Source organism: Rhinolophus sinicus, linkage group LG01, assembly GCF_036562045.2.
Source record: "Rhinolophus sinicus isolate RSC01 linkage group LG01, ASM3656204v1, whole genome shotgun sequence".
Taxonomy (NCBI): Eukaryota; Metazoa; Chordata; class Mammalia; order Chiroptera; family Rhinolophidae; genus Rhinolophus; species Rhinolophus sinicus.
In genome coordinates this window covers 9,759,718-9,777,433 of record NC_133751.1, presented here as the reverse complement: position 1 = coordinate 9,777,433, position 17,716 = coordinate 9,759,718, and the positions used below count along the sequence as shown (strand labels likewise).

Genomic DNA, 17,716 nt, shown 5'->3' with positions numbered 1-17,716 from the left:
TATTCTCAGATACCTGGGGGTCTAGCTTGCATGTAGTCACTAACTATTAAAAATACACTTGGATAACATAAGTAACAGCCAATTTGTACCTTTTAAATAATTTCTTCCCTTAGAATGATGTCTTAAATATCACATGGGAATGCCAGTTCATTGTGATTTCAATAGCTTGTTTTAAAGCCTGATTTTTAAAAACTGGAAAATTTAAAACTGGAATTTATTTTCCCTATCTTTGTAATAAAATAGCAAGTTGAAGTTAATGCAGTTAAACTATTTTCTTAATAGCTTTTGAAACCGACTAGCTGTGACCAAATTATGTATTTTTTAAAATGTTTGCATCAGAATTTCTACATTGTCATCCATGTAGAATACTGTGTTGCTATTTTATTTCAAATCGGAGGGAATATATTATATTCATAGACTCAAATAGGCTTGAAATAACATGAGAATCATCCTATGATATAGCTAGTTAATTCAAACTTTAAATTAGAAAAGGACATTATGCTAATTACGTCACTGTCATTTTATTGCTTGTACAAGTTGATCCGAGTTCTTTGTGTCATAAAAGGTAGTTTGTTGGAAGAAAACATCTGTAGATGTATAATTCCAGGGAACATTCTCTTTGGAATTGCAGTATGGCCTAGGTTTAGGAAAGCATACTGGCAGAATTAGCAAACATCTGGTTGAGGAATTCTCCCTAGGATAAAAGGAAATTGGGAAAGCATTTATTTGGATAGTAACACAGCTACATCACTTTGGAAAGGGAGGTTATGCACTGCTGGCACGTTTGTCTTTTGAGAACATCTGACATTTGATAAGTCAGAAAGGGCTTCATTCCTGGGGAAAAAATAGAACCATAGAGACAGCCTTGCTCACTTTTTACATGCGCGTGCACCTAAACTCCTCACCTTTGGGGGAACATACTTCTTAAGTGAGCATTTTTAAAGGAATGGGAAATACTTAGAAATCACTTGCAATAAATAGTAACTACTTTTTAAACTTACAAAAAGCCAGACCTAGAGTTGTTAATTATGGCACTTTATATATGTACTCACATATTAAATTTTTGTTTTCTGAACTTCATTTATACACTTTCCAATACACCAAGGTATATGAATATAAAGTATAGATATATACTGTATTGAAACATAGCAAAACAGAAGTCAAGATGATATAGAAATCAAGGGTAGTGGGAATTTGTTGAATATTTGAAGGCATGGCTTGTTTCTACAGATGGAATTGTTTTGCTATGTTATAATTTAAAACGATCTTTGAAATTTATTCATTGAACATTCACTGTTTTTTAAAGGTCTTGTTGCTGTAGGAGAAAGAGCACAAAAGCGGTCTGGGAACTTCTCTGCTGCAATGAAAGATCTGTCAGGTAAGGGGACACTTGAATTTCTTCTTGCCCGCCCCTACCATGAAGTCATAATTTGTTGCCACAGATGGTGGAAATAACTGGTTTGTTTTTTTCTCTGCAGGCAAACATCCTGTGTCTGCCTTGATGGAAATCTGTAATAAGAGAAGGTGGCAACCACCTGAATTTCTCTTGGTCCATGATAGTGGCCCTGATCATCGCAAACATTTTCTCTTTAGGGTAAATATGAATTTCTGCATTAATTGTATATTTATTAATTTGATGTTAGAGGGTGAGGGATGAATATATGATCATAGGATTACTATATTGTTTGTGGGTTGGGAGTGTGTATATGTGTGGGTAGATTTGTGGGGTTTTTAAACATTTAAGCATGCTTTAATACGACTTTTTAATACCCTATTTTTAAAAAATGTTGGAGGGAAATATGTGGGCAAAATCTGGTGAACAAATTTGTTGACATTTTTCAGTGGAATGTGGGGAATGAATTTAGTAGTTTTATCAGGATTTTTTCAATTTGGAGACCTGCTCTTAATTTGCAGTCCCTTTTTCCAAACGATTTGTTTCTTCTGGGTTGAGATTAATTTGACTTATATCATATGGGTTTTATATTTTCGTAAATTATTTTTCTAGCATTTAGTGAAAAAATACAAAGCTAATAGATATTAAAGTTTGATGCTGTTCTTATTGTATGTTTTTCTTGAATAGGTATTGAGAAATGGAAGCCCTTACCAGCCCAATTGTATGTTTTTCTTGAATAGGTATTGATAAATGGAAGCGCTTACCAGCCCAGCTTTGCCAGCCCTAATAAGAAGCATGCTAAAGCCACAGCAGCAACTGTGGTTCTTCAAGCAATGGGCCTTGTACCAAAGGACCTCATGGCTAATGCCACTTGCTTCAGGAGTGCCTCACGTAGATAGATTGAGGTTTTATAATAATCATTTCAGATAATTTTACTCTGCATCAAAATGTATTTCCTCTTTAATGTTGTAAATATTTGGCAATTTAAGACATTGTGTAAAAAGCAATCTGTATAAACATCTCCAGGCTTTGATTTTTGTACCATGGAAATTGTATTTAACCATACAGGGTTTTGGTATGTTTATATTGTTTACCTTAGTGATGTATTTGTTTAAGTGGCTAACATCCAAACAATTGTTTGAAGGCATCCGTAATCTTCAGTGTGGAATGTTAAATAACGCTTTTATACTGTATTTTGTACTATGATGTAACTCCCCTTCCTTATGGCTAGGCTGCTGTAACACTTGCCTGTAATCAGTGAAGGGCTGTGCACCTTGTATTAGTTCACAATGGGTTCTGCTGGACAGATACTGGGCCAGTGTTAATTGAGGTAATCAAGCAAGATCTGTTCCACAGGGCTAATGCCACCATCTCCCCTTAAAATTTTGTAGAAGTTATAAAAAGAAAGTGGTATGTGTGATGGTCAGCACTAAGGCCTGCATTCCCGTCAAAGCCACTTGGGCAGTGAGAAGGGAGTCAGAATGAAGTCCGACTAGAATTCTGCAGAGGCCAAGTACATTTAGTATGGCATTGAGTTGTGATATAGTTTTACTTTGATGTGCATTTTGAATTTCAGCTACACCTAGATAGACGTAAAATGATAATTAAAACGCTGTAACCAATTTATCTAATAAAATCGGCACCCGGCCACTATTTTTTGTTGACTATGAGAAAGTTTAAGTTTATGTTAATTTTTAGGGTCTGATAGACTATTTCATGTGTATTACAGTGGTATTCATATGCTATGTCTCAACTTTATTTTCAAAAGCTTAAGGCCCAAATATAAACTTCTCTGGAATAAATGTTGTGTTTTATTTTCTGGATTATAAAGTGAACACATACATTTCCACTAAATACTATTATTTCTTTACCCCAATGCTTTTGATTTCTAAGCACTTGAAGAAAATTTGAATTATACACACACAAACCACACATACCACCACACACACAATACCTAAAAGCACATTAAATACTACTATACTGTAATAGGTGAGCATACTTCACAACTCAACACTATGGAATATGAAAACCCTTACCTGTATGAACATGCATTAAGATACATGTATATTATAGGAATTTTAAATCAGCAAGAAAGCTAAGGTAAAAGCATCAACAATCAGCTCAGCAGATACTGTCTACATTTTGTTTTCTATCTTTATAAACTAGAACCTGCTAATTCTAGGAAAGTTAAATAGTTTTGCCCTGATGCTGTTAGTCACAATGCCATGAGTTAATAATACTAAGTTAGCCTCAATATCCCATTTGCAAGGAAAACACTGACATTGATTCAATTTTCTATTCAGTTTATAATTAGGTTATAAGGATCTAGAATTCTCATTTGAGGTTTAAAAAGTCTGAGTTTTCATATCTGAATATCCCAAGTAGTAAAAAAAATGTTGATTTAAAAACCTTAGTGCATGTAAAAAATGTTAATGTAAAAGAATATAAACATTAGAAATATTCAAGTTATATTTCTTCTAACTTCCAAAATGAACTTTAAGAATCTTGAATTTCCTTGCTAGAAGGCTTTTTTCCTCAAAGATTCCTTTTAGGCTTACTTTGGTGTTCAGGATCTCCAATTATAAATGTAGCCACTCATTTCCACATTGCGTAAAGATGACTTCCCCAGTACTGGTGTTTGACTGATTTGGTGCAGAGTCTTAGGGTGCAACCCACAGTTAGCAAGCTCCTCATGAACAGTCTCCTGTGGAAATTTGTATACAAGTCAGTAAAAAGCACATCAATCTTTGAACACTAAAGTTTTTAATAATTACTATGGGAACTTTGACAAATGTCTTGTTCCTGTTCATCAATAAACATCCCAAAGAATTTTTGTATAGTGAGTGTCCAAAAATAATTTTTTAAGGCTAGCAAAGTGATAAATATGAGGCAAATTTAAAGTTCTTAATAAAAAATATGTCCAAAATTAAAGGCAAATATGGTTAAATAAGTACCCATAATTTATAACAGGAATCAGGCACTAGTAAGTTCTGGATCTGAGAAGACAAACTTGGCTTTCTTTTTGGCAAGTTCTTTAGTCACTGCTGAGTACAACAGCCTACATGCATAAAATTTACTGCACAAGAACAACATAACAGACTGCTTCCTCAATAATTGGAAAAAGTACAATTTAATAACTTGAAACAAGTCTAGCTCATAAATCTATCTAGTTTGAAGAAATCAGCTGTAACTAAAAGTCTGTTTATAGCTGTCTACTTACCTTATCCAGTACTTTATCCATTGGTGGGCAGATATTAAATACAACAGTTGGCTCATGGGTATACAGCCCTGCAGAAAATGACCCACTCTGTGAAGATTTGAGTAGTGTGGTCATAGAATGTAGACAATGAGGCATGATAGGTCCTGTAATCTCCAAACTAAATTGATCTTTGTATTCAGAAAGACCTTGTGCCTTCACATTTATACTTCGTGCCTTCAAAAAAATTTAGGGGAAAACAAAATTACGGTCATCTCTCAAGCTTTTGTCCCTAGCTAAAAATGTGTTCAATAACTTTTTATTTGGGTTTTCCTCTCTTTAGTTACGGAACAAAAGTAGTTCATAAGACATAAAAAGAATGTTATATGAATAAAAATTGTAAAGTCTCAGTCTCCAGCATCTCCAAATTATGAGAGAGTCAGTTTATATTCTAGGAAATACAATTTTTGCTTACCGTATCCATTCTGATTTAGTAATACACTTTCAATACATAATGGGAAAACAAAAATAAAAATTTGATTCTATTGCTTTTAATCTATATTATTGTGTATTTACATGTATTATAATATGGACATACACGCATACCTGGGAGATACCACGGGTTTGGTTCCAAACACCGCAAAAAAGTACTGCAATAAAGCAAGTAGTAATCTTTTTGCTGGTGGAAGGTCTGCCTTCAATTAAAAAAAAAACAAAACGCAACATCTCTGAAGTGTAATAAAGCAAAGTGTAATAAAATGAGGTATGCCTGTATTTATCCATGACCCAGTGTTTGAGATCTAGAACATAATATTCTTGGTTGGCTATGGTCTTTCATTGGTTAAGAAATGAGACAAAGATTTAAGACTCATGATGAAAATCCTGAGACACAATGAGACATGAGATTAAGCAACTTTATGGCAAAAAAAGAAAACATCAAAATGCTTTCGTTGCCAATTATGCTTATTCAATAAGAAAAAAATTATTTTCATATAATTCAGGTATTTTCAAATAATAACTACTTTGATACAAATTTACATCAAAGAATTTTTTTACTGGGAGGAAAGCATAAACAAAATATGCACCATGTAAAAATGCTAGAAGGTGTTGCTAAAAACAAATCAAGATCAAAAAAGGAAAAGTTCTTTTTAAGAAGCTAGGTTATGAGGATGAGTATAGAATTATTTATTTTTATTACCTTAAGCATTTGCATTGTGGCTCCTCGGAAAGCTATTGGGGATAAGAGGGTTGGTGGAAGTCCTGCCTGTGGACCTGAAGTAGCAATTAAACTCTTACAGTTGATCAAAAAATTGAGCAATGTAAAGGTGTTCGTTCCCTTCACCAGCACAACAGACTCAGGTCTGTGATCCATTTGTACTTCATGTTTCTCTTTACGCCTGAAGATTACCATCAAGGAAATTGCTAATGCGAACTCCATACCAATGGGAAAAGCAGTTACCTTGATTCTGAATCATGTGGGATTCCTTTCCCCATTCCAAACCAGAAATGCTCTTGCTGCCCCCTCACTGCAATTTTAAGGCATCTGTTTAAATCAAAACCATTTTCTCTTTGATCTGAATTTGCTAGAAATTGACACCCAGCAAAAACTAATTTCTTCTCTAGTCAAAAATACGTTCTGTTCCCTTCACACACTTAACCCAAAATGGAATGTTTTCACTTTCAAAAAGCTTAAAAATTGTTCGTATTTTATTGGTACTTAGGGGTTTGTTAATGTCATGGAGAATTAGTTTTAATATGATCCTAAGATAATTTAAGATTATGGTCAAATAAACTTGCCAGTGAGTATTACACTACTAACTTAATTCAATGAAAATGAATTCTAGTTAACAACAAATGAAAGGATACAGCTTGATAGACAGTATGTCTGGTTTTTTAATTTTATCTTGCACACCCATCTCTTCTAGCCAGGAAAAACTTTCTTCTTCATCCTCATCACTGATTGCTTGCTCCCTAAAAAAGGGTTACAGTTAAGAGTTCCCATTTCATAAAGCTGTTTCCTCTAAAAATCTATTCCACTGAGTCCATAAATCACTGGATGACGTAAAAAATTATTATAATCACATACTCCCCATGTCCCAAGCTTGTTCCAGATGCTTTCTTCTCATGGCCATTTGCTTTTATCAAAGGCAGAGAAAATTCAATACCTACATGAGAAAAGAAAAATTTTCTTTAATATTCATTTTCATAATTTAAATTCATAATTTCATATGCATTTTCTTTAATATAATTTAAAAGAATTTAACAGGTGTGCCCTATTTTTAGAGAGTACAAAATTTGAAATGTGAGTCTTTACACTTGATCTGTTAAGTCTAGCTTTCAAGCTTTCTTGACAGCAGCCCAAAACACACTCATTTCTCCACGAAACAAAAGGTTTAGGGAATAATACACAGTCTTACTACCTGTGGTAGTCTTTCATAAAATATATTTTACTCTCTTTCATTTTTAAAAAAATGCTGACTGAACCCACTAAATAGATTTTATGATCCAATAATGGTTTGACCCAGTATGAAACTGTTATTAAAAGGGGTAGGTAATTTGCACTATAATTTCAAGAAGAGTATATTCAGATAGAGACTTTCTGACCCAATATGTATTTAGACAACAGTGACGGGAACACCATTAATTTAAAGCTATGTATAAAGGATAGCTTAAATACTAAAAAAAGGAATGAAGAAATAAAACATTTCTTAATATAGACAAAACTGGTAGAAGACAATTCAACTTGTAAAAGATAATTCAACTTTGAGCTTTCAAGAAAAGCATTTAGTAAGGGTGGTGGGGAGTGAGAGATGAGGGTAAGGGGATCAAATATATGGTGATGGAAGGAGAACTGACTCTGCGTGGTGAACACACAATGGGATTTATAGATGATGTAATACAGAATTATACACCTGAAATCCATGTAATTTCACTAACAATTGTCACCCCAATAAATTAAAAAAAAAAAAAAGCATTTACTATATAGTGTGGTAGTCTCATTTTAACCTGCAGTTTTACCTTCATTTTTCATAGCTTCTCTTATACCTCTAGTTGTAGGAGATATGAGAGCTGTGATTACATCATTTCCTCCTAATCCTGCTGCACGGAACAGGACAGTAAACTGATAGGTACAAATGTAGAAATAGGGACAAAGTTTTGTCTTCAGCAGATTATATAGAGAAGTGAAGCTCACAGACCTATGAAGCAAAAAATGCTCTTTAGGTATTAATAAACACAACATCTAAAATTTAATTTTGTATAATTCAGTTTGATACTCACTTGATTTAAAACACAACACAAATATTAAAGATAATGGTTTGAATTTCTGCCATTTCATGCAACTTGGCATTTAAAGAACTAAAATTGGTCATGGGACTCACTGATGACTTCTAGATACTTAAACAAATAGTGTTTACCACTTAAACTCTATTTTTTCTTTAAACAAAATTTAATTGATAAGTTGATGACATCCTCTGAGCAGCTTTTGCTCAGAAAGGAAGCAGCCACTGACAAGTAAAGAATTATTTCTATATATTTATCAAACACTTACGTACATTTCACAATTGCATAAAGAGTAAGAGCTAAAAAAGTAAACAATATAAATGTTGGTTATTAACAGTTTAAATAAAATAATTCAGAAGGACAAAGAGTTCCTTCTATCAATATACATTTCTGTATCACAAACAAGGAGAGAACATTGCCAAAATGAAAATTCACTATTGGGTTTGCACAAGGTTTTACTGATCTTACCAGTCATTCATTAAAATGTGTTGCAGGGTTTCATCATTTGACCAAGGGCTTGTCTTTCCAGCCATTTTTCTATCAGCTCCAATACGCGGGAACATTGACAGCCACGGAAAGGCAGGGTGGAGCCAATAGATAAGGCTCTGTTGGAAGGCACACCGAAGCTCAGTGCAGAGTTTGGGGTCCTAAAATCCAGAGGTATTGGACAGTGTTTGCCCCATTAGAAGTATAACATTTCATTAAAAAGACACTGCTTTTTCAGATAAACACTTACCTTTACTGCTTCCCATGGCAAAGTGTTCATAACTGTTACAGGGGCTAAAATGTAGTTTATGCTTGTTTGGGAAAACCTCTCTTGTCAGCAATGACAATCTGTAAACCATTTATCAAAAAGAGCTCTGGAGCATAGACAGGAGCAGTCTGCTGTCTCTACCGTCCTTGAGAGCAATGACTATCTTTTTCATCATGAGACTGGTGTGTGTGTGTGTGTGTGTGCGCGTGTGTGTGTGTATAGCTAACACTGCATTCAGTTGCCTACCCCTCACAACACTGTTTCAAAAGTAGCCAGTAAAAACTGACAATGCAAATCACAAATCATCCTGATCAATTTATTGAAAAAGATATACCAAAGCCTCTTTTGGCTAATCCTTTTCAACCTTAGCAGCTTGACAGCAATGCTATTACATTTCTCTGAAAACATTCTAGAACTCATTAACTCTGCTAAATTTACAGCAGACCATCATCCAGCTAGCAGGAGTTAGTGCATTTAAATAAAGAGTATATGTTATGTGAGAAAATCAGTAAAATAACCAATCTGCCTTTGCAATTCGACTCCCCAATTGCTTTTCATTTCTTTTCCTTATATTTTCTTTCTCAAAAGGCCTTTAAGAAGAATTGTTTTGTTGAAACAATGCCTCCCTGCAACATTGACTATTTCTCAGGACACCTCTCTAAATTTAATGAGCAGTTATTGAATCTGATTAAAATAATTTTATGAAAGCACCATTTGGGAAATACAAAATTGCTAAGCCCTAGTGTCTTTAAATGTCAGAAGAAAAACTTAATGGAAGGAAATATCTCTGATATTTTGCAGAGAAGTAAATTTTACATTTAATGTGTTACTTTAAAACATAGCTATTTGCTTTCAGAATTACCTGTATACTTTGAGGCAGAGTAACTTCTGTTGACCTACAATGCTGGACGACACCTTGAGCCTCTTCCTGTGCTTTCAAATGATCTGCCCAGGTAAAGGGTTGAGAAGAGGTGAAAAGGAGTCGAGTTTTAATACTCCAGTCCACAGGTAACTCAGTACTTTCTGAGGATGCGATATCAGATTCGGAGAATGATACATGTGGAGTCTTTTAGAAAACAAAGAACACAAAAATTAGTAGAGTAACAAGAAAAAAACCTTCAATCTACAGATTTCATCAACTAACATACTCATGATCACTGAAATTTCAAAATTGTAGGAAATGTATAATAAATAACATATATACTACACACTGAAAACGTCTGGAAAGAGCTACACTAAACCGTTATCAGAGTTACATTAAACAGTGGTTATCTCTGGAAAGTGGGATTTTTTGTTGTTGAGGATGGTGGTCGTGGTGGTGGAGGGGCAGATTTCACTTTTTGTTTATATAGTTCTATATAGTTTAGTAACAGGAGGCATGTGCTCTTTTCATGATCATAATTTAAAAAACAAAATCTATTAATACTGCTATCAAAGCAAAAATCTTCCAAGTACCTTCAAAGCACCCTTTAAGCCTCTAAAACTCTGAAACCAGGACTAAACTGCTCTTGCAGATAACTTAGGTAGGTCTCTTAGAGAACATATTTAACAGTATTTCCTACACTACAATGATTCTTTCAGATGACATAACCAAAAAATAACAAGGAAAGGGGAACTACTTCCAATAGACTCTGTGAAGGCCATTTATTTACAAGGAAGGGAAACTGGGTCTTGGGGAATTCTTTTAGCCGGCTCCTATTAGAACTAACTATGCATTTCTTAAACTATCACAAAAGAAGTATCAGGGAAATGGATTCAACAGTGTGAGTGTATTGCGTGGAGTGTGTGTATGGTGGTGATGGTGGTGTGAGCAAGGTTCAATGATACGCCACATTTGGGGTATTTGGTCTGAAGATTCAGTGAAAAACTATGCTGCAAAAGCAGCTGAGCCTGGAGGGGCTGGCTCTGAATGATGAGCTGGAGTTGTCACCATCCACAGGAGTGTTACAAACTGTTGGAGGGTGAAGGAAAATCCACATCTACGCCTTCTTTAGTGTTGGTGCCATTATAAACATCATTACTACATCATACAAAGTTCTTGACCACAGCTGATGACATCTTTTTAACCCTGGTAGAGATGACCACTCACTCAGAGCTCTCTGTGAAACGATTTTCCAGGTAAAATGTTTCTGAGAAGTATGAATTTATAATCTAAGAATATACATTCTAATGGCATTTAAAAAGTATTACCTGGAGTAACTCATTAACCGCTGTTCTTTCAGGAAACTTCTCTTCCCAAAGCAAGTCATTCTCTTGATTGGAATCTAAAAACTGTGGTTAAAAAAAATAGTCTCTTTTAATAAAAAATGATGCTAGAGTTTGCTTTAAATACGTTCAGAGCCTCCTCACCTGCCATACAAGTTTCTCAATAACTGCAAGTGCAGGAATTCACATGCACCCAAATCGGTACATCCGTATTTCGCTTCAGTTTTGTGCTTTAACTTTACTATTAAAATTGAGGCGGGGAAAGCCGGTGATTTGCACATCTAATACTGATGTATAAATCTCAAATCAAAAGGCTTTGAGGTAAGACAAATTCTAGTAAATTCTGATCCCATGAATCCTCGACATTCCTCCATGCCCAGAATTTTGAGAGCGTGAGGGGAGGCCCTGAACCACGCAGAGAAACCGTGTTGTTATCTTCCCAGCCTTCCAGGATGAGCTATTCTAGGATTTTTAGATCTATCTGTCTCACTGATTTCTAACCCCCCACGAGGGCTGCTGCTCAAATTCCGACCCGGGCACGGCGCTGGACTGCGGGGGCGCGCACCCTAGTGCTCTTCGCTTTCCTCAGGACAGGCCGACTGGACCCCGTCGCTCCGCACGTCCCGCGGCAGCTCGCGAAGCGCACTTCACCCACACTCGACCTGTCAGAGCAGCCACTGCCAGTGCCCAGGGCTCCCTGAGGCTACGGGGGTCGGCACTCTTTGCGCCCGTCGCCCTCCGCGAACGCGAGAACTGGCCACCCCTAATTCACAGCCAGGTCAGCCTCTCGGCTGCCAAGCACCAAGACACTCACCCGGCTCGGCGGCTCTTGCTGGTCCCGGGACGGCCCGTCGTGGGGCTCCGCGGCGATCGGCGGCCGGTTGTCTAGGCAGGCGAAGGGGTTCCTCCCGGCTGTGGCCGGGCCACCGCCGTCACTGCCTGATGCCGCCGCCGGGAAGGGGCGGAGGGACAGCCGGTCCGCCAGGGGAGCGCGGCGGGGCTCCGGCTCGGGCCGCTCCCCGGGCGGGAGGGCGGCCCCAAGGCTCCGGACCCTCTTCCGTCGTAGCCGTAAAGTCTCGGGCGGCTTTTTGAAACTGGGCGAGTAGCCGGGAACCGAAAGGGCCATGATGCGCGGCGGCGAATAGGTGAGCTGGCCGGCCAACCCGCAGGCGCTTCCCGCGCGCGCCGGCCCCGCCCCCGAGGCGCCGCGCGGCGCGTGCGCCCTGGGCCTCTCCTGAGGCCCCGCCCCCGGCTGCGTTCCTGCGAGGAAGCCGCCGGACTTTCAAACCAGGTGGTGCCCCGGACGCTCGCTGCCCTGGCTCTCCTGCCGGGACCTTAGCCATCGTCCGGTCGCCGGGTGCTAAATGTCTGGGAGGCACGCGATCCAGGGTACTGGTCTGCACACCCCTGTTGGACCCCAGAATAGCTGACTGCTATTTAAATCCGCAGCAGGGGCGTGATGAGCCCGGGGAACGGTGCCTGGATGAAAAGGAAACGTCACACTTGAGCTGCTGCTTCGATAGGCTTAGAGGGCAGTGGCGAAGTCCAGAGCTGGCGAGAGGGGCCTGGGTCTCTTCTCTCTACCCCCAAATAGAGAACCCCGAGGGGAAATGAGCGCAGCCTCCCGTTCCCCTCCCCAAGCATCGCCACCGCAGCCCTCCACGCAAACACTGCAGCTGCCACTGGCGAGTTACTCTGAAGATCCTGTTTGATCCTGAGAAAACCCTGAGGTGAATATTTGAAAAACATTTTAAGTGTCTATGGGCTAGATCCTTTGAGACTTGAAAGTATACTCAAAAGATTAAATTACGACAGCAAACGTTTGTTAAGGAACGAAGGTGCTGAGAATGGAGTTGAGACAAAAGTAACGTTATTTTGACATACCAAAGGACTAACAGCTTTATCAACAGCGTGGCTTTTGCTGAAAGCAGTTTTCTTCATGGAAAAAAATTAATAACGGAGGAAAGTACATAAAAACAATAACGAAAAAGACTTTCAGAATATTCCCTTTAGATGTTATAGAACGGTCTTGGCCGTTTGTACAGTAATTTTTCAAATACTTTCTAAATACTTGAAATAACGCTGAACATCTTGTCTCAGCAGGAAATCATGCTTTAAACTGGAACAACTTGCTTTTATCTTCCTTGACTTTTCTGAACAATTTCCAAGAAAACTCTGGCTTCAAAAACTGGAATGGATTCATCCAACTGAGCTCTGAGAAAGAACAAAATTAAAATTGAACAACTTGCTTTTTTCTTCCTTGATTTTTCTGAACAACTTCCATAGAAACTTTTGCTTCATATAGTGGAATGGGTTCATCCAACTGAGGCCTGAAGAAGAATGAAATTATTAGTTGAGTAGAGGACATAGAATCGTAGGTAGTTGACAACTGCTAGGGTTCAACTGTATTACTTTAAATAATACAAAGTTGTCTATTAGATTTTCTAAAGTGATTATATTTTGAAGGCGAAAATATCTAATGTACTCACTCCCTCTTTTTTGGTAAGCAGATCCAACTTTAAAAAAATGTACTTTTTGTTCTCAAGCTATGGGTTATTTCAAGTTGCTTTGGGAGGGGTGATGAAAGATGCAAAGGGTGAGGTATGGTACAGAATGGAGTAAGGAAAACTCAGGAGCTACTTCTCTCTTAGGGAATACTTACTGGTTTGTCACAAGATACCCTTTGAGAAACATTAAGGAACAGCTCTTTATCTAACCCAAATAATAAAATGTAGAGGCAATAGGTGTTCTGTGAAAGCTGAAACAAAAATAGAAATGCCTGCCTTACCTCCTTGAGAACAGAAAAATAAACAAGATCATTTGGTTACTTAGCGTACCTAAAAACACCAATCGATAACTTCTCCATCACATCTTTTAAGATACGTAGCTGAAAGGATGGTTAAGGTGGCAATGTAAAAGATAAAAGGATTAAACAAAACCACTCAGAAGGTGCCAGACAGGCCACTTGTTTTTTCTTTATGTTTAGCAATCTCAGAAATTCAAAATTTTATGTTACAGAAATTCTGTAAGCTGTCAAATTTATCTCTAAAAAGGGATATGGGGAACTGTGGGAGGTGGTAACATAATAGAGCCCAAACTTGAAAGAGCAAGTGATGAAAGAAGCAAGCCTAATGCCTGTCCTAAGGAATGCCTAGTGTTATCCCAAATGGATGATAATGGGATGGTGTGAGGTTTTTTCACTTTAGCACTACCTATGCTATTTTCAGTTAAAAACAATTTCAGCACGTACCTCTCTTACTTTAAGTGCACATTTATTTATTAAATGGCTATAGACATAAAAATTTGTGTGCAGGAAAGTTAAACTGTGTGGTATGTCACCAAGAGAACCATAAAACTAAAATTTTTTAAAAATCTAGTCATTAATTGAAATTAGAATTGAGAGCCTATGTAATTGCTAGTACTGGAGAATTATTTATTCTCACAATTGGGAGAACTGTTAAATCACAAGCAGCAACTGGCTCAATGTGTGACCTGACGCAAGGGGGTTTGCACAAGTGAGGGTGAAAGTCTTACTTAGGACTTTAGAAAATGTAAATTAGAAAATATGAACATAAGACATTTTAAATATTTTTAAAAAGGACCTAACGAATACTGATTCACTTATTCATACTGTAAATTCTTTTTACTTTTGTTAATGAAATTGCCAACAGTATATTTAAGTGTGTGTGTGTGTGTGTGTGTGATTTCTGAAAATTTAACATCATTTCATATAAACATGTCACCTTTCAACATGGTCCAAGAGTTTGTCAAACAGGTTAAAAACATCTTCTGGGGGGGAAGGGAGGATGGTTGAGAGAATTAAGTTAAGCAACATAGGCAAAGCAGCCCAGCCTAGCTTCTGCCATGTAAGATTCAAAACATGCTGTTACTTTTAAAACACTGTATTCTCTCTTGCTAACATCCCATGATATTCTTGATAATTACAATGATATTGGACATTTAAGTTGCTTTAAACTGAAATTTAAAACAAATTCTTCTAGAAAGTTGAGAATTAATTTTATTTTCTAAATTTAATAGGAAAGTATTTAATCAGAAATACTTTAATCTCGTCCACTCACTACATTAAAGGGATTTTTCTGGTTTTTGAAATGTACTCTTTAAAGCTCAACATACACAGTATATTAATGAAATACTTATGAAGGCTCTGCATCAAGTCTGTCATTGCTCCTGGAAGAGACTGGCCTTATACATATCACTCCTATCTAACTACACATTTAACAAAAGTAAAAGTAAGACATTCAGTGGCGACAAGTGTAAGGTCATGCAAGTCTCTTTCTTTACGTACAAGTACACTCTATTATGTGATGAGAACTTATTTTTTTATCCAGTATGTTAAAAATTTTACCAATGGCAGCTGCCTTCAGAACAGCCATCTTAGAAATAAAAGTTTTATTTTTAAGTTAACCTTGTTCTGAAGTTTGGAGCTTTCTTAAGAAAACTTTTCAGTACTTTTACCAAAACTGGAATGATTTGGCTTCCTTTACCAGATTTGTCTCTGAATGACTTCCATTAAAAAAAATAAATCAAACTCATCTTTATTTCATGAAGATTTCCTAGCAGTGATATTCTTAAAAAATGCCCCACAAACTCTTTAATTTAGATAAAAGTTTTCTGAAAGGTTTTCCACAAGGGCACCATTGTAAGAGTATGAAAGCAGCTTCTCGAGGTGACGTGTCATTTCCAGAATGCCAGGTTAAAAACAAAAAATCTTCCATGTAACTTATGGTTTAGCTCCCATTCAGAAACGAGCAAGACTGCCTGGGTGTGATTCCTGTCCTGGCACTTGCTAGCTGCGTCCTTGGGAATGCATTATTGATCTATTCTGCTTCAGTTCCTTCACCTGTGAAACAGGGATAATAACAATACTTACACCTCATAGGGTGGTTTTAATGTTTAAATAAATTAATACCTACAAAGGAACGTTGTTCAGCATGCTTAATGAAAGTTAGCTGCTGTTATTATTGCCATTATTAAAGGACATAATGATGACAGCACAGGGTAAATTTCAAGCCAGACACCCGAGTCCGTAGAAAAAAAGGATATAAAGATATTTTCCTTGCTGTACATTTGACAAATTCCAAACTTCATCGTTCAGGAAAGCCACCGTTGCTCCCTTGAGGAAAAGGCAGTAGCTGTCGGGAGGATCCAACTTGGACAGAATGCACAAAGACTGATCAGTTACTGAGTTTAACAGCAGAAAGGTGACGGGAATCTTAAGCCAGGAAAACTTCTACACAAATTAAATAATAACCACATCACAAACAGCACAGAAACTTTAGTAACTGTACGTAAGCCATGTTTTCTTTTGTACTTCATTGTCCAAAATGATGAAACAGCAAGGTCAGATTCAAGGCCCATGTAGAATCCTGGTGATAGAGCAGTAGAGAGTGTGTGTGTGTGTGTGTGATTTCTGGCTGCTACTTACCAGTCATTTTCATGAGGCTGTTGGAAAATCAGAGATGACTGGTGTATGAGAACTATGGTGTTTGCATATCAACCAAGATAAAAATATTTAAGAAATGTAACTTTGGGAGACAATGTGTATATACACAAATATAGTACATTCCAATTTGAATTAGGAAATTGTAGTAATTTTATATAGAAATATTTTGCTAAGTATATGTCAATAATGTTTGTTACTAAGAAAAAGATCCTATTTGAAATACGTATAAATTCAGAAGTCACTACTTCCAAACCACTAGATAAAAGTTAAATGAACTTCTCTATTAGGCACCATTTCAACATTTTGGCCAACATGTAGCTAACAGTAAAAAAAAAACAAAACACCACAAAAAACAGCTATACTATACAGAGTATAATTTAGAATTTACAACAATTTAGCCACATCTTGCCTCAAAAGACTTAGGCGTTATTCTTTGGTAATTACCCCCTTTTGGTAATAGTAATAGTAATGCTTTACTGTGTCTGATAATACCTGCAGTTTTTCTTCCGTTGTTACCCAATGGCCTCCGACACCAAGCAATGTGATGATATCATGTTTATGTGGTAGTAGTTGTAATTTTACATCTGGTTCATCACCTTTACTATATAATCTCACTTAGAGGGGAACAGTTGAGGGAGAGAGAGAGAGAGAGAGAGAGAGAGAGAGAGAGAGAGAGAGAGAGAGAGGAAATATATTTTATAGTCATCTGACAAAAATTTATTCTTCAAACAAGTTCTCTTTGTCCTTTAATGTAGGAATGAAGAAGCATTTTTTCTCAGAAAAAGTCAACACAATGTATTCAGACATCCTAAAATATACTTTTTGCATTAAAACTGGTCATAAAATTTACTCTAGATTTAATTATAAGTGTAATAACTAAAGATAAAAAGTCTATTTTTATTTGAAAACCAGGCAAGGTAATACAAGTAATACTAAGCCTGAGAGTTTTAATCATAACATCGGTAGGTCAATACTGTGGGAAAGGTTGACTTCTGATTAAGGAACTCATAGACTCAAGATAGTCACACTTTGACATAATTATTGATATGTCCACTTGAATAGTTAATGAAGTATACATTCGCTCCACTGAAAGATTTGTTAATTTCAAATCTTGAAAATAATGGTTAAAAAGAAACACATATGATAGCCATATGTAGCTGTCTTCACCTATGATTCTCATGACAAAAAATAAATCTGAACAAAGTATAAATAGAATGCTTTTGCAGGCTTGTGAAACCTATTCTTTAGGTGATATGGCACTACCTAAGTGTGTACAAATTTGGTGTTAGATATTTGTTAAACTACAAAAGTTCACTAAGGTGAAAAACTGAACAACATTCTGTGCGTTTTCCAAATAGAGACTACAGAAGTCAACCATCCAATACAGGGCCATAGGTAGCACAACTGATTGAATAAGCATCT

At 36.8% G+C, this 17,716-nt stretch overlaps 3 protein-coding genes across 6 annotated transcripts in view; 1 reads left to right on the top strand and 2 right to left on the bottom strand.

Moving 5' to 3' along the window:
• Positions 1–3,195, top strand: part of SON (SON DNA and RNA binding protein) — a 31,816-nt gene extending 28,621 nt beyond the window's left edge. For 2 of the 4 annotated variants that reach the window (XR_012493996.1, XM_074325754.1), the window contains 3 exons: positions 1,307–1,378; positions 1,479–1,594; positions 2,134–3,195. Coding sequence is in view for 2 of the 4 variants with exons in the window: in XM_074325754.1 (XP_074181855.1) it covers positions 1,307–1,378; positions 1,479–1,594; positions 2,134–2,292 (347 nt within the window). In the remaining 2 variants the exon portion in view is untranslated. Of the gene's footprint in view, positions 1–1,306; positions 1,379–1,478; positions 1,595–2,080 lie in introns of all 4 variants that reach the window. The other 2 variants (XR_012493993.1, XM_074325758.1) reach the window with 1 other exon arrangement.
• A 484-nt stretch (positions 3,196–3,679) lies between these two features.
• DONSON (DNA replication fork stabilization factor DONSON) lies at positions 3,680–12,492 on the bottom strand. Its single transcript, XM_019730232.2, has 10 exons — positions 11,645–12,492; positions 10,816–10,896; positions 9,488–9,691; positions 8,340–8,518; positions 7,608–7,786; positions 6,676–6,754; positions 6,456–6,560; positions 5,788–5,986; positions 4,614–4,826; positions 3,680–4,097 (listed from the first exon to the last, which is right to left on the bottom strand). Exons 1-10 carry the CDS (start codon positions 11,954–11,956, stop codon positions 3,960–3,962), a joined length of 1,689 nt encoding a protein of 562 aa, XP_019585791.2. The 5' UTR covers positions 11,957–12,492; the 3' UTR covers positions 3,680–3,959.
• A 328-nt stretch (positions 12,493–12,820) lies between these two features.
• Positions 12,821–17,716, bottom strand: part of CRYZL1 (crystallin zeta like 1) — a 33,192-nt gene continuing 28,296 nt past the window's right edge. The window contains exons 10-13 of the mRNA XM_019730234.2: positions 16,787–16,908; positions 15,895–16,000; positions 13,668–13,713; positions 12,821–13,160 (exon numbers count right to left, since the gene is read on the bottom strand). Coding sequence (XP_019585793.2) covers positions 13,061–13,160; positions 13,668–13,713; positions 15,895–16,000; positions 16,787–16,908 — 374 coding nt within the window. The 3' untranslated portion in view covers positions 12,821–13,060. The remainder of the gene's footprint in view (positions 13,161–13,667; positions 13,714–15,894; positions 16,001–16,786; positions 16,909–17,716) is intronic.

Bases quoted from the DNA above. Each gene is read 5' to 3' on its own strand.
- DONSON (XM_019730232.2), bottom strand. From the start codon at position 11,956: ATGGCCCTTTCGGTTCCCGGCTACTCGCCCAGTTTCAAAAAGCCGCCC. The intron at 8,519-9,487 runs GTAATTCTGAAA...TCTGGATTTTAG, and splicing joins CTCTGCCTCAAAGTATACAG to GACCCCAAACTCTGCACTGA. The intron at 6,755-7,607 runs GTAAAACTGCAG...TTTCTCATGTAG, and splicing joins AGAAGCTATGAAAAATGAAG to GTATTGAATTTTCTCTGCCT.